At 37.2% G+C, this 15,412-nt stretch overlaps 1 protein-coding gene across 1 annotated transcript in view; it reads right to left on the bottom strand.

The window, feature by feature from the left end:
• Positions 1 to 15,412, bottom strand: part of LOC128216514 (uncharacterized) — a 106,540-nt gene that overhangs the window by 64,719 nt on the left and 26,409 nt on the right. Inside the window, exons 9-12 of the mRNA XM_052923099.1 lie at positions 2,756 to 2,844; positions 2,245 to 2,409; positions 1,901 to 1,952; positions 1,071 to 1,197 (exon numbers count right to left, since the gene is read on the bottom strand). Coding sequence (XP_052779059.1) covers positions 1,071 to 1,197; positions 1,901 to 1,952; positions 2,245 to 2,409; positions 2,756 to 2,844 — 433 coding nt within the window. The remainder of the gene's footprint in view (positions 1 to 1,070; positions 1,198 to 1,900; positions 1,953 to 2,244; positions 2,410 to 2,755; positions 2,845 to 15,412) is intronic.

Raw genomic sequence — 15,412 nt, 5'->3', positions numbered from 1 at the left:
TCCTCTTCCTCTCCGCATCGTGTCATTACACACTCCTCTTCCTCTCGACATCGTGGCATTACTCATACCTCCCTCTCTCCGCATCATGGCATTACCTATTTCTCCCTCTACCCATCATGGCATTACTCACTCCTCCCTCTCTCCGCATCGTGGCATTACTCACTCCTCCCTCTCTCCGCATCGTGGCATTACACACCCCTCTTCCTCTCCACATCGTGACATTACTCACTCCTCCCTCTCTCCGCATCATGGTATTACTCACTTCTCCCTCTACCCTTCATGGCATTACTCACTCCTCCCTCTCTCCGCATCATGGCATTACTGACCCTTCTCCCTCTCTGCATCATGACATTACTCACTCTTCTCCCTCTCCGCATCATGGCATTTGTCACCCCTCCCCATCATTGCATTACTCACCGTTCTCACTCTCCCCATCATGGCATTACTCACTCCTCCCTCTCTGCATCATGGCATTACTCACCCCTCCCTCTCCGCATGATGGCATTACTCTCTCCTCCCTCCCTGCATCATGGCATTACTCACTCCTCCCTCTCTGCATCATGGCATTACTCACTCCTCCCTCTCTGCATCATGTCATTACTCACCCCTCCCTCTCCGCATGATGGCATTACTCTCTCCTCCCTCTCTGCATCATGGCATTACTCACTCCTCCCTCTCTCCATCATGGCATTACTCACTCCTCCTTCTTTGCATCATTGCTTACTCACCCCTCCCTCCCTGCATCATGGCATTACTCACTCCTCCCTCTCCCCATCATGGCATTACTCACCCCTCCCTCTCCGCATCATGGCATTACTCACCCCTCCCTCTCTGCATCATGGCATTACTCACCCCTCCCTCTCTGCATCAATGCATTACTCACCCTTCTCCCTCTCCCCATCATGACATTACTCACCCCTCCCTTTCTGCATAATGGCATTACTCACTCCTCCCTCTCTGCATCATTGCTTACTCACCCCTCCCTCCCTGCATCATGGCATTACTCACTCCTCCCTCTCCCCATCATGGCATTACTCACTCCTCCCTCTCTGCATCATAACATTACTCACCCCTCCCTCTCTGCAATTCTCCCCTGAGTATCCCGTCCTGCAGTGACAGATGTCTTTATGACCGTCCGTCACACAAGTTCCACCATTGTCACAAGTGTTCACCTCACAGTTTGTCCCGCCCACGCATCTTTGCAAAGATAAAATTATTAAAAATTACGAAAAACGAATGTACAGTTGTACACATTTTTTATTAAGCTTTCCCGAGAGTATCTGGGGTTCGGTCGTAGTGACCTTGTACTAAAATGCATGTATGCAGCACGCATCTACATTGAATATCTATAGATGCGTTATTCTTGAATGTCGTGGTGGCTGATTTCTGAATTCTCTATTCGCTTTGTTAAGGGTGTACATGAACATCTTACATGGCTTCGACATTATGCATCAACATAAAAAATGTAAAACAGTCCGTCACGTATTCCTAAAAAGTTAAAAGCGGGCAACATTTGTAGTTACTATTATACGTATGATAGAGCTATAGAAACAAAAAGAGTGGGATAAAAAGACAAATGTTGTATTTTTCCCCTTGCAAACGTGACAAATGTCACAACGAAAGATGACAAAATGTCAAATGTCGTCTTTTCGTTCTTGAGTCCGTGTCGAAAAGACGAAACTAGAAAGTCATCTGTTTCTAAACAGTTAGTTTTATATGAATTAAAGATATTCTGGGGATTTTAAAATGAGTACGATTACATTATCAATATTGAAGGCGGCTCTAAGCATACCAATTACATCGTGACATATGTCACATATCGTAACAATATCAGATTAATACATTTACTTATTATTCAAAACATGCAAAAAGGTTTAATTACATACTTTCAAACACTTACAATAACTCATATCCCTGTATAACGCAGACCTTCCCTCTTGCACAGCCGCAATCTGAAATAATAATTAGAGTTAATTAACAGAATAAAAATGGTTTGGTATCCATAGTGATTAAAATTGCCAAAGTGATATAGTTGTCACCTGACATGAACCAATAAAATAAGAATGTTCGAGAAATTGAGCTTAGTTTTCTAGATGACAATACGAATTTCCTTTTCAAATATGTTGTCGATAAAATTTATAAAGATAAACACCATCACGGTATATCTGATATTAGATGATTACGTGAAAAATCAGGATGTAAGTTTGAGTTATTATATTTTTCGTTTCCAATTTTGCGTTTTACCTTTGCTCCCTTGGCTTATTAATACAAATTCAACTTTCGCCGTAAATCCAACAAAGGACAGTGAATGATCTGTTTTGAATTCTAAACGCATGGAGTTGCCGTTGCTTAGCAACGTTCTGCCTGCAAGACTGGTTCCACAGTAGGGCCCGCCAAGCAAATCAGAAACTGAAATAATTAGTTCACTGGTAAATGCATAAAGAAATTTCTCAAAAGATTTGAAATTGCTAAACACCATGAACACGGATAAATAACAAAATATTGCGATGAAACTGAAGGGACAAGCCAAGTGGTCAACACCTGAAATATAACCCCTGGTTGGAGTCACAATGCAATACCTTCCCACACGTGACAAGATTAATATTAAATTGTTTTAACTGATATAAATATGTATTGCATTGTGACTCCAACCAGGGGTTATATTTCAAGTGTTGACCACTCGGCTTGTCCCTTCAGTTTCATTGGGAAGGAACAGAAATATATTGAGTCACACATACTCGTCATTAGAACATACCATTTCGTTCGCTGGCAAACACTTTAAGTGAGTCAAACATGCAGTCGTCAGATTCTTCCATGTCGAACTTCAAAAATTCTATCTTCACTCTGGAATATAAACCAGTTAACATATACTTAAACATAATGATAGGAGTAAAAATAACCCAAAGTTTGAACTTCGATTTACAAAAATACATTTTTTCATGATCAACTATTATTTGAAATAAAAAAAATAGTTTGAAGGAGTGTGTGTTAAATACACGATTGTAGCCATCGCAATCAGCTGTGTCTGTCGATATGAATATGGATATACTTTGTAGTGATCAGACGTGTTTTGGGGACGGGGTCAAATTTTAGGGACTTTAACGCGAATTATTTGGAATACAATCATTAAAGTTATACCATAAGAAAGAGTTTTTCATGGACTTTACATTGATTTAAAATGACTGGAAAAAATAGAAAAAATAAGAAGAAAAGGAGTGAAAGTGACGATGAGTTCAGTGGAAACAAACGTATAAATACACAGAAATCGCCAGGGGGCTTCGAGTCAATTAGCCAGGTGTTGAGCGATGCGCGAGGACCAAAACTTAATATTTTTTCTTGTGCAACATGATGTTATTATTTTGACTGAATCATGGACATGTCAATCCAGTAAAATTGATCTTTCAGGATTCCACTGCTTTAACTATTATCGGAAATATAGGCATAGGCATGCCGAACGCAGTAGTGGCGGTATTATAATTTATGTACGAAATAGCATTAAGGAAGGCATATCTATAGTTAAGAATGCACATGATACTATTATATGGCTAAAATGGATAAGCATTTTTTTAATAATGATAACGACATATATCTTGCAGCAGTGTATATGTGGGCTGACTCATCGCCTATCGCAAATTTGGTTGACGTTGATCTCTACGAATGCCTCGGTGATGATATAAATCATTACAATTAATTAGGCACTGTTATGATTGCTGGGGATTTAAATGCCAGAACTTCATGTAAAAGCGATAGTACTATTTGTGACACTTATGTTCCTGATATTGATGATGAAAATTATGCATGAGATATCCCGTTACCGAGATACTCGATGGACAAGGGCAGTAATTCTCACGGTAATAAATTATTGGACTTATGTAAAGCCACTGCATTAAGAATAGTAAATGGCCGCCTTGGTTCGGACTGTGGCGTAGGTATACATGTTTTAATACCAAAGGTTTCAGTGTTATTGACTATTTGTTAATTAATGAAAATAACTTAAATTTTGTTCAAAACTTTACTGTTTGTCATTTTAATGATTTTAGTGACCATGCCCCACTGTCTTTCGATATTGTTTGTAACACACATGTATTTAAAGAAGAACCATATTCGGCTGAATTTTTTTAAATGGAATGATGAGGAGAAAGATGACTTTAGAAATAATCTGATTACTAGAGCTATTAATTTTAACAATTTAGTCCAAAATAGTGATGTACAAAATGTTGATCATATTGTAAATACGTTTACTAATGTTGCACTTGAGGTAGTAGACCCTTTATTTGTTAAGCATATCATAAATTTTCCATGTTTCGAAAAAAAGTATTGTAACTGATTCGGCTAAATGGTTCCATCAAGAATGTAGAAATACTAAGAATTTGTACAAAAATGCCCTACATATCTATAATAATTCACATGGAGATATAGATAGATTGGAACTGTGTAGATTGAAACGAGTGTATAAGACTACTGTGTCAAAGAAACGCAGAGCTTTTAGATTTAAACGTTGTAAAAAGTTTGAAAATTTGAAACGTAATAAACCTTTAGATTTTTGGAGATATTTCCATACACAAAAGTCAAGTAATAAGAATATAAATGTACCCATGAAAGATTTCAAAAATCATTTCGAGCAGATGTTTGCGGATATAACCCATGCTATAAATGAGGAGGCTGAAAATGTTAATACCAACCATGATTTCAATAGTTTAAGTACTGTTTTCGGAGACCTAGATCACCCAATAACATACGATGCAGTTTGTAAAGCTATATTATTGCTTAAGAAGAATAAATCACCTGGAGAAGATAAATTGTTAAATTAATATTTTATAGAAGCATGTGACGTATTGGGCGGATATATTACAAGAATTTTCAATATTATTTTAAACTCCGGGAATTTTCCAGTCGCCTGGACTAAGGGTATAATCGTACCATTACATAAGAAAGGTGATAAATCTGATGAAGCAATTTTGCAAAACGTTTTACATGTGTACTTAATCAGCGAATAACTAAATGGTGTGAAGAAAATAATGTTATTTCTGATGCACAGTTTGGTTTTAGAAGAGGTAGGTCTACAGTCGATGCTGTGTTTATTCTTCAGTCAATTGTGCAAAAATACTTTAACTTAAATAAACTTTTGTATTGCTGTTTTATTGACATGAAACGTTGTTTTGATTCCATATATCTCAATGCGCTATGGTTAAAGTTGTATAAATCCAATTGAGATGGTAAAATGTTACGTATAATATGCAATATGTATCAGTCAGTAAAGTCCTGTGTAAAACACTGTAATAGCTATTCAGACTTTTTTAATATAGCAGTAGGCTTAAGGCAAGGAGAGATACTTTCCCCAACAATGTTTTCATTATTTGTGGAAGACTTTGAATTGTTTTTTACAAAATAGAAACGATTGTGGTTTAGCTTTACGTGATATTTGTTTGATTTTATTGTTATTTGCTGATGATATGGTTGTTCTTGGTGAAGCCCCGGAAGACTTACAAATGTCATTAGACCGTTTATACAGTTATTGTAATACCTGGGGCTTAGAGGTCAATATTGCTAAAACAAAAATTGTAATTTTTCGCAAAAGAGGTGGCACAAAACGTAATGAAAAATGGGTGTATGCAAACGAAGATGTTGACATTGTAAATGATTTTAACTATCTAGCAGTAACTTTAAAATATAGTGGTAATTTTAGCCTTAATACCCAAACATTATATGGAAAAGGTTTAAAAGCAGTAAACACCTTGTTGTCAAAAAGTATGAATGTAAACCTAGGGTAGCTTTGCAATTGTTTGATGCCTTTGTTTCATCTATTATTACATACGGATGAGAAATTTGGAGATTTACGAAGTCTACTAAGCTAGAGAAGATACATCTAAAATTTTGCAAAGCCGTACTAGGCGTTAGACAATCGTCTTCAAATGTGCTGTATACGGTGAATTGGGTAGATACCCATTGTATATAAATAGATATGTACGTATTGTAAAATATTGGTTAAAACTTAATAAAAGTGATAATGTAATTACTCAATCTGTCATAGAAGACGCTATGTTAGACATTGATAACAATCAAGATAATTGGTTCAATAAGGTTAAGAAACTTCTCACCCGGTATGGCTTCATTTATGTATGGTGTAATAATACACAGCTAAACGAAAACCAATTCATTTGCATTTTTAAACAGCGCCTGATAGACGAATATTTACAACAATGGCATGAAAGTCTTAATGAAAATGGCGTTTAACTGTTTATAGAGTGCTTAAAACTGCATTTGAGTTTGAATCATATTTAGACAATATTGTGTCAAGAAATCTTAGAATTTCTATCACAAAAATACGTATATGTTCGCATAATTTAAGAATTCATACTGGCAGATATGATAGATTAGAGCGTCACTTACGTCTTTGTCAAGTTGTGATTCGAACGAAATAAAAGACGAATTTCATTTTATATTTAAGTGTACACCTTATGTCCAATTAAGACAAACTTATATTACAGGTTATTATAGAATTAGACCAAGTATATTTAAACTTGTGCAACTGCTTAATACACAGAACACATCTGACACCTTTATGTTAAGCAAATACATATCGGAAGCATTTAAGGTGCGTTCTACTTTATTAATGTATATGAAACGCAAACAACTGTATAGTTTACGTGTAATAAATCCTGTTCTGTTCTGATATCTTAAATCATTATTGAAATACATACATATATATATATATATATACATTTTAAGGCATTTATAATCAACTCAGAGTGCCAGTGGGCATAGATTCTAATGCGATAATAGTCAACTCGGGATGACTATTAATGCCTTATTTTCATTGCCTTAGTATTGAAGCCCAGGGGCACTCTGCTAATTTTCAATGCCTTAGTATTTAAGCCCGGTGGCACTCTGCTGATTTTCATTGCCTTAGTATTTAAGCCCAGGGGCACTCTGCTAATTTTCAATGCCTTTGTTTTTAAGCCCACTGGCATTCTGCTAATTTTCAATGCCTTAGTATTTAAGCCCAGTAACACTCTGCTAATTTTCAATCCTTACTATTTTAAGCCCAGTGGCACTCTGCTAATTTTCAATGTCTTAGTATTTAAGCCCAGTTGCACTCTGCTAATTTTCAAGCCTTAGAATTTAATCCCAGTGGCACACTGCTTATTTAAATGCCTTAGTATTTAAGCCTAGTAACACACTGCTTATTTCAATGTCTTAGTAGTTAAGCCCAGGGGCACTCTGCTAATTGTCAATGCCTTAGTATTTAAGCCCAGTGGCACTCTGCTAATTTTAAATCCCTTAGTATTTAAGCCCAGTGGCACTCTGCTAATTTTCACTGACTTAGTATTTAAGCCTAGTGGCACTATTTTCAATGTCTTAGTATTTAAGCCCAGTGACACTCTGCTAATTTTCATTGCCTTAGTATTTAAGCCTAGTGGAACTCTGCTTATTTTCAATGCCTTAGTATTTAAGCCTAGTGGCACTCTGCTAATTTTCATTGCCTTAGTATTTAAGCCCAGTGGCACTCTGCTAATTTTCAATGCCTTAGTTTTTAAGCCCAGTGGCACTCTGCTAATTTTCAATGCCTTAGTATTAAAGCCCAGTGGCACTCTGCTAATTTTCATTGCCTTAGTACTTAAGCCTAGTGAAACTCTGCTTATTTTCAATGCCTTGGTATTTAAGCCCAGTGGCACTCTGCTAATTTTCATCGCCTTGGTATTTAAGCCCAGTGGAACTCTCCTTATTTTCAATGCCTTAGTATTTAAGCCCAGTGGCACTCTACTGATTTTCAATATCTTAGTATTTAAGCCCAGTAACACATGCTACTTTTCAATGCCTTAGTATTTAAGCCCAGTGGCACTCTGCTAAAATAAGGCTTAGTATTTAAGCCTAGTGGCATTATTTTCAATGTCTTAGTATTTAAGCACAGTGACACTCTGCTAATTTTCATTGCCTTAGTACTTAAGCCTAGTGGCACTCTGCTTATTTTCAATGCCTTAGTATTTAAGCCCAGTGGCACTCTGCTAATTTTCATTGCCTTAGTATTTAAGCCGAGTGGAACTCTGTAAATTTTCAATGCCTTAGTATTTAAGCCCAGTGGCTCTCTGCTAATTTTCAATTCTTAGTATTTAAGCCCAGTGGAACTCTGTTAATTTTCAATGCCTTACTATTTAAGCCCAGTGGCACTCTGCTAATTTTCAATGCCTTAGTATTTAAGCCCAGTTGCACTCTGTTAATTTTCAATGCCCTAGTATTTAAGCCCAGTGAAACTCTGTTAATTTTCAATGCCTTAGTATTTACGCACAGGGGCACTCTGCTAATTTTCAGTGCCTAAGTATTTAAGCCCAGTTGCACTCTGTTAATTTTCAATGCCTTAGTATTAAAGCCCAGTAACACTCTGCTTATTTTCAATGTCTTAGAATTTAATCCCAGTAACACACTGCTAATTGCAATGCCTTAGTATTTTGCCCGGTGGCCCTCTGCTTATTTTCAATGCCTTAGTATTTAAGTCCAGTTGCACTCTGCTAATTTTCAATGTCTTAGTATTTAAGCCCAGTAACACACTGCTAAATTTCAAAGCCTTAGTATTTAAGCCCAGTGGCACTCTGCTAATTTTCAATGCCTTAGTATTTAAGTCGAGTAAAACACTGCTAAATTTCAATGCCTTAGTACTTAATCCCAGTGGCACTTTGCTTATTTTCAATGCATTAGTTTTTAAGCCCAGTTGCACACTGCTTATTTCAATGCCTTAGTATTTAAGCCCGGTGGCACTCCGTTAATTTTCAATGCCTTAGTATTTAAGCCCAGTGGCACTCTGCTGATTTTCAATGTCTTAGTATTTAAGCCCAGTAACACATGCTAATTTTCAATGTCTTAGAATTTAAGCCCAGTGGAACTCTGCTTATTTTCAATGCCTTAGTATTTAAGCCCAGTGTCACTCTGCTAATTTTCAATCCTTAGTATTTAAGCCCTGTGGCACTCTGCTTATTTTCAATGCCTTAGTATTTAAACCCAGTTGCACTCTGCTAATTTTCAATGCCTTTGTATTGAAGCCCAGTGGCACTCTGCTGATTTTCAATGCCTTAGTATTTAATCCCAGTGGCACTCTGCTAATTTTCATTGCCTTAGTACTTAAGCCTAGTGGTACTCTGCTTATTTGCAATGCCTTAGTATTTAAGCCCAGTGGCACTCTGCTAATTTTCATTGCCTTAGTATTTAAGCCCAGTGGAACTCTGTAAATTTTCAATGCCTTAGTATTTAAGCCCAGTGGCTCTCTGCTAATTTTCAATCCTTAGTATTTAAGCCCAGTGGAACTCTGTTAATTTTCAATGACTTAGTATTTAAGCCCAGGGGCACTCTGCTAATTTTCAATGCCTTAGTATTTAAGCCCAGTTGCACTCCGTTAATTTTCAATGTCTTAGTATTTAAGCATAGTGGAACTCTGTTAATGTTCAATGCCTTAGTATTTAAGCACAGGGGAACTCTGCTAATTTTCAATGCCTTAGTATTTAAGCCCAGTTGCACTCTGTTAATTTTCAATGCCTTAGTATTTAAGCCCAGTAACACTCTGCTTATTTTCAATGTCTTTGAATTTAAGCCCAGTAACACACTGCTAATTTTCAAGGCCTTAGTGTTTTGCCCGGTGGCACTCTGCTTATTTTCAATGCCTTAGAATTTAAGCCCAGTAACACACTGCTAATTTTCAACCCTTAGTATTTAAGCCCAGTGGCACTCTGCTAATTTTCAATGTCTTAGTATTTAAGCCCAGTAACACACTGCTAAATTTCAAAGCCTTAGTATTTAAGCCCGGTGGCACTCTACTAATTTTCAATGACATAGTATTTAAGCCCAGTGGCACTCTGCTAATTTTCAATGCCTTAGTATTTAAGCACAGGGGCACTCTGCTAATTTTCAATGCCTTAGTATTTAAGCCCAGTTGCACTCTGTTAATTTTCAATGCCTTAGTATTTAAGCCCAGTAACACTCTGCTTATTTTCAATGTCTTAGTATTTAAGCCCAGTGGCACTCTGCTGATATTCAATGTCTTAGTATTTAAGCCCAGTAACACATGCTAATTTTCAATGTCTTAGAATTTAAGCCCAGTGGTAATTTTTATTTCCTTAGTACTTAAGCCTAGTGGCACTCTGCTTATTTTCAATGCCTTAGTATTTAAGCCCAGTGGCACTCTGCTAATTTTCATTGCCTTAGTATTTAAGCCCAGTGGAACTCTGCTAATTTTCAATGACTTAATATTTAAGCCCAGGGGCACTCCGTTAATTTTCAATGCCTTAGTATTTAAGCATAGTGGAACTCTGTTAATTTTCAATGCCTTAGTATTTAAGCACAGGGGAACTCTGCTAATTTTCAATGCCTTAGTATTTAAGCCCAGTTGCACTCTGTTAATTTTCAATGCCTTAGTATTTAAGCCCAGTAACACTCTGCTTATTTTCAATGTCTTAGAATTTAAGCCCAGTAACACACTGCTAATTTTCAAGGCCTTAGTGTTTTGCCCGGTGGCCCTCTGCTTATTTTCAATGTCTTAGAATTTAAGCCCAGTAACACACTGCTAATTTTTCAATCCTTAGTATTTAAGCCCAGTTGCACTCTGCTAATTTTCAATGTCTTAGTATTTAAGACCAGTAACACACTGCTAAATTTCAAAGCCTTAATATTTAAGCCCGGTGGCACTCTGCTAATTTTCAAAGCCATAGTATATAAGCCCAGTGGCATTCTGCTATTTTTCAATGCCTTAGTATTTAAGCACAGGGGCACTCTGCTAATTTTCAATGCCTTAGTATTTAAGCCCAGTTGCACTCTGTTAATTTTCAATGCCTTATTATTTAAGCCCAGTAACACTCTGCTTATTTTCAATGTCTTAGAATTTAAGCCCAGTAACACACTGCTAATTTTCAATGCCTTAGTATTTTGCCCGGTGGCACTCTGCTTATTTTCAATGCCTTAGAATTTAAGCCCAGTAACACACTGCTAATTTTCAATCCTTAGTATTTAAGCCCAGTTGCACTATGCTAATTTTCAATGTCTTAGTATTTAAGCCCAGTAACACACTGCTAAATTTCAAAGCCTTAGTATTTAAGCCCGGTGGCACTCTACTAATTTTCAATGCCAAAGTACTTAAGCCCAGTAACAGCCTGCTAATTTTCAATGCCTTAGTATTTAAGACCAGTGGCACTCTGCTTATTGTCAATGCCTTAGTATTTAAGCCCAGTAACACACTGCTAATTTTCAATGCCTTAGTATTTAAGCCCAGTGGCACTCTGCTAATTTTCAATGCCTTAGTATTTAAGTCGAGTAACACACGCTAAATTCCAATGCCTTAGTACTTAAACTCAGTGGCACTTTGCTTATTTTCAATGCCTTAGTTTTTAAGCCCAGTTGCATACTGCTTATTTCAATGCCTTTGTATTGAATCCCGGTGGCACTCTGCTAATTTTCAATACCTTAGTATTTAAGCCCAGTGGCACTCTGCTGATATTCAATGTCTTAGTATTTAAGCCCAGTAACACATACTAATTTTCAATGCCTTAGTACTTAAGCCTAGTAGCACTCTGCTTATTTGCAATGCCTTAGTATTTAATCCCAGTGGCACTCTGCTAATTTTCATCGCCTTAGTACTTAAGCCTAGTGGCACTCTACTAATATTTAATGCCTTAGAATTTAAGCCAAGTGGAACTCTGCTAATTTTCAATGCCTTAGTATTTAAGTCCAGTGACACTCTGTTGATTTTTAAAGACTTAGTATTTAAGCCCGGTGGCACTCTGCTAATTTTCAATCCTTAGAATTAAAGCCCACTGGCACTCTGCTGATTTTCAATGTCATAGTATCTAAGCCCGGTGGCACTCTGCTAATTTTCAATACCTTAGTATTTAAGCCCAGTTGCAATCTGCTAATTTTCAATGCCTTAGTATTTAAGCCCAGTGGCACTCTGCTGATTTTAGATGTCTTAGTATTTAAGCCCATTGGCACTCTGCTAATTTTCAATGCCTTAGTATTTAAGCCCGGTGGCACTCTGCTAATTTTCAATGCCTTAGTATTTAAGCCCAGTGGCACTCTGCTAATTGTCAATGCCTTAGTATTTAAGCCCAGTGGAACTCTGTAAATTTTCAATGCCTTAGTATTTAAGCCCAGTGGCACTCTCCTAATTTTCATTGCCTTAGTATTTAAGCCCAGTGGCACTCTGCTCATTTTCAATATCTTAGTATTTAAGCCCGGTAACAAATGCTAATTTTCAATGCCTTAGAATTTAAGCCCAGTGGAACTCTGCTTATTTTCAATGCGTTAGTATTTAAGCACAGTGGAACTCTGCTAATTTTCAATCCTTAGTATTTAAGCCCAGTGGCACTCTGCTAATTTTCAATGCCTTAGTATTGAAGCCCAGTGGCACTCTGCTGATTTTCAATATCTTAGTATTTAAGCCCAGTAACACATGCTAATTTTCAATGCCTTAGAATTTAAGCCCAGTTCAACTCAGCTAATTTTCAATGCCTTAGTATTTAAGCCCTGTGGCACTCTGCTTATTTTCAATCCTTAGTATTTAAGCCCAGTGACACTCTCCTTATTTTCAATGCCTTAGTATTAAAGCCTAGGGGTACTCTGCTAATTTTCAATGCCTTAGTATTTAAGCCCAGTGTCACTCTGCTAATTTTCAATGTCTTAGTATTTATGCCCAGTGGCTCTCTGCTAATTTTCAATGCCTTAGTATTTAAGCCTAGTGGCACTCTGCTTATTTTCAATGCCTTAGTATTTAAGACCAGTGGAACTCTGTAAATTTTCAATGCCTTAGTATTTAAGCCCAGTGGCTCTGTGCTTATTTTCAATGCCTTAGTATTTAAGCCCAGTGGAACTCTGTTAATTTTCAATGTCTTAGTATTTAAGCCCAATAACACATGCTAATTTTCAATGCCTTAGAACTTAGCCCAGTGGAACTCTGCTTATTTTCAATGCCTTAGTATTTAAGCCCAGTGGCACTCTGTTAATTTTCAATCATTAGTATTTAAGCCCAGTGGCACTCCGCTAATTTTCAATGCCTTAGTATTTAAACCCAGTTGCACTCTGCTAATTTTCAATGCCTTAGCATTTAAGCCCTGTGGCACTCTGCTTATTTTCAATCCTTAGTATTTAAGCCCAGTGACACTCTCCTTATGTTGAATGCCTTAGTATTGAAGCCTAGTGGCACTCTGCTAATTTTCAATGCCTTAGTATTTAAGCCCAGTGGCACTCTGCTAATTTTCAATGCCTTAGTATTTAAGCCCAGTGGCACTCTGCTTATTTTCAATGCCTTAGTATTTAAGCCCAGTGGCACTCTGTTAATTTCCAATCCTTAGTATTTAAGCCCAGTGGCACTCTGCTTATTTTCCTTGCCTTAGTTTTTTAGCCCAGTGGGAATCTGCCAATTTTCAATGCCTTAGTATTTAAGCCCAGTTGCATACTGCTTATTTCAATGCCTTAGTACTTAAGCCCAGTGGCACTCTGCTTATTTTCAATGCCTTAGTATTTAAGCCCAGTTGCACACTGCTAATTTTCAATGTATTAGTATTTAATCCTAGTGGGACTCTGCTAAGTATCAATGTCTTGGTATTTAAGCCCAGTAACACTTTGTTAATTTTCAATTCCTTAGTATTTAAGCCCAGTAACACTCTGCTAATTTTCAATGCCTTAGTATTTAAGTCCAGTGACACTCTGCTGATTTTTAAAGACTTAGTATTTAAGCCCGGTGGCACTCTGCTAATTTTCAATCCTTAGAATTAAAGCCCACAGGCACTCTGCTGATTTTCAATGTCATAGTATCTAAGCCCGGTGGCACTCTGCTAATTTTCAATACCTTAGTATTTAAGCCCAGTTGCAATCTGCTAATTTTCAATGCCTTAGTTTTTAAGCCCAGTGGCACTCTGCTGATTTTAGATGTCTTAGTTTTTAATCCCATTGGCACTCTGCTAATTTTCAATGCCTTAGTATTTAAGCCCGGTGGCACTCTGCTAATTTTCAATGCCTTAGTATTTAAGCCCAGTGGCACTCTGCTCATTGTCAATGCCTTAGTATTTAAGCCCAGTGGAACTCTGTAAATTTTCAATGCCTTAGTATTTAAGCCCAGTGGCTCTCTCCTAATTTTCATTGCCTTAGTATTTAAGCCCAGTGGCACTCTGCTCATTTTCAATATCTTAGTATTTAAGCCCGGTAACAAATGCTAATTTTCAATGCCTTAGAATTTAAGCCCAGTGGAACTCTGCTTATTTTCAATGCGTTAGTATTTAAGCCCATTGGAACTCTGCTAATTTTCAATCCTTAGTATTTAAGCCCAGTGGCACTCTGCTTATTTTCAATGCCTTAGTATATAAACCCAGTTGCACTCTGCTAATTTTCAATGCCTTAGTATTGAAGCCCAGTGGCACTCTGCTGATTTTCAATATCTTAGTATTTAAGCCCAGTAACACATGCTAATTTTCAATGCCTTAGAATTTAAGCCCAGTTCAATTCAGCTAATTTTCAATGCCTTAGTATTTAAGCCCTGTGGCACTCTGCTTATTTTCAATCCTTAGTATTTAAGCCCAGTGACACTCTCCTTATTTTCAATGCCTTAGTATTAAAGCCTAGGGGTACTCTGCTAATTTTCAATGCCTTAGTATTTAAGCCCAGTGTCACTCTGCTAATTTTCAATGTCTTAGTATTTATGCCCAGTGGCTCTCTGCTAATTTTCAATGCCTTAGTATTTAAGCCTAGTGGCACTCTGCTTATTTTCAATGCCTTAGTATTTAAGACCAGTGGAACTCTGTAAATTTTCAATGCCTTAGTATTTAAGCCCAGTGGCTCTGTGCTAATTTTCAATGCCTTAGTATTTAAGCCCAGTGGAACTCTGTTAATTTTCAATGTCTTAGTATTTAAGCCCAATAACACATGCTAATTTTCAATGCCTTAGAACTTAAGCCCAGTGGAACTCTGCTTATTTTCAATGCCTTAGTATTTAAGCCCAGTGGCACTCTGTTAATTTTCAATCATTAGTATTTAAGCCCAGTGGCACTCCGTTAATTTTCAATGCCTTAGTATTTAAACCCAGTTGCACTCTGCTAATTTTCAATGCCTTAGCATTTAAGCCCTGTGGCACTCTGCTTATTTTCAATCCTTAGTATTTAAGCCCAGTGACACTCTCCTTATGTTGAATGCCTTAGTATTGAAGCCTAGTGGCACTCTGCTAATTTTCAATGCCTTAGTATTTAAGCCCAGTGGCACTCTGCTAATTTTCAATGCCTTAGTATTTAAGCCCAGTGGCACTCTGCTAATTTTCAATGCCTTAGTATTTAAGCCCAGTGGCACTCTGCTAATTTTCAATGCCTTAGTATTTAAGCCCAGTGGCACTCTGTTAATTTCCAATCCTTAGTATTTAAGCCCAGTGGCACTCTGCTTATTTTCCTTGCCT

Source organism: Mya arenaria, chromosome 14 (assembly GCF_026914265.1).
Source record: "Mya arenaria isolate MELC-2E11 chromosome 14, ASM2691426v1".
NCBI lineage: Eukaryota > Metazoa > Mollusca > Bivalvia > Myida > Myidae > Mya > Mya arenaria.
Note: the sequence above shows the minus strand (reverse complement) of the source record. Positions and strands in the feature narration are given on the sequence as shown.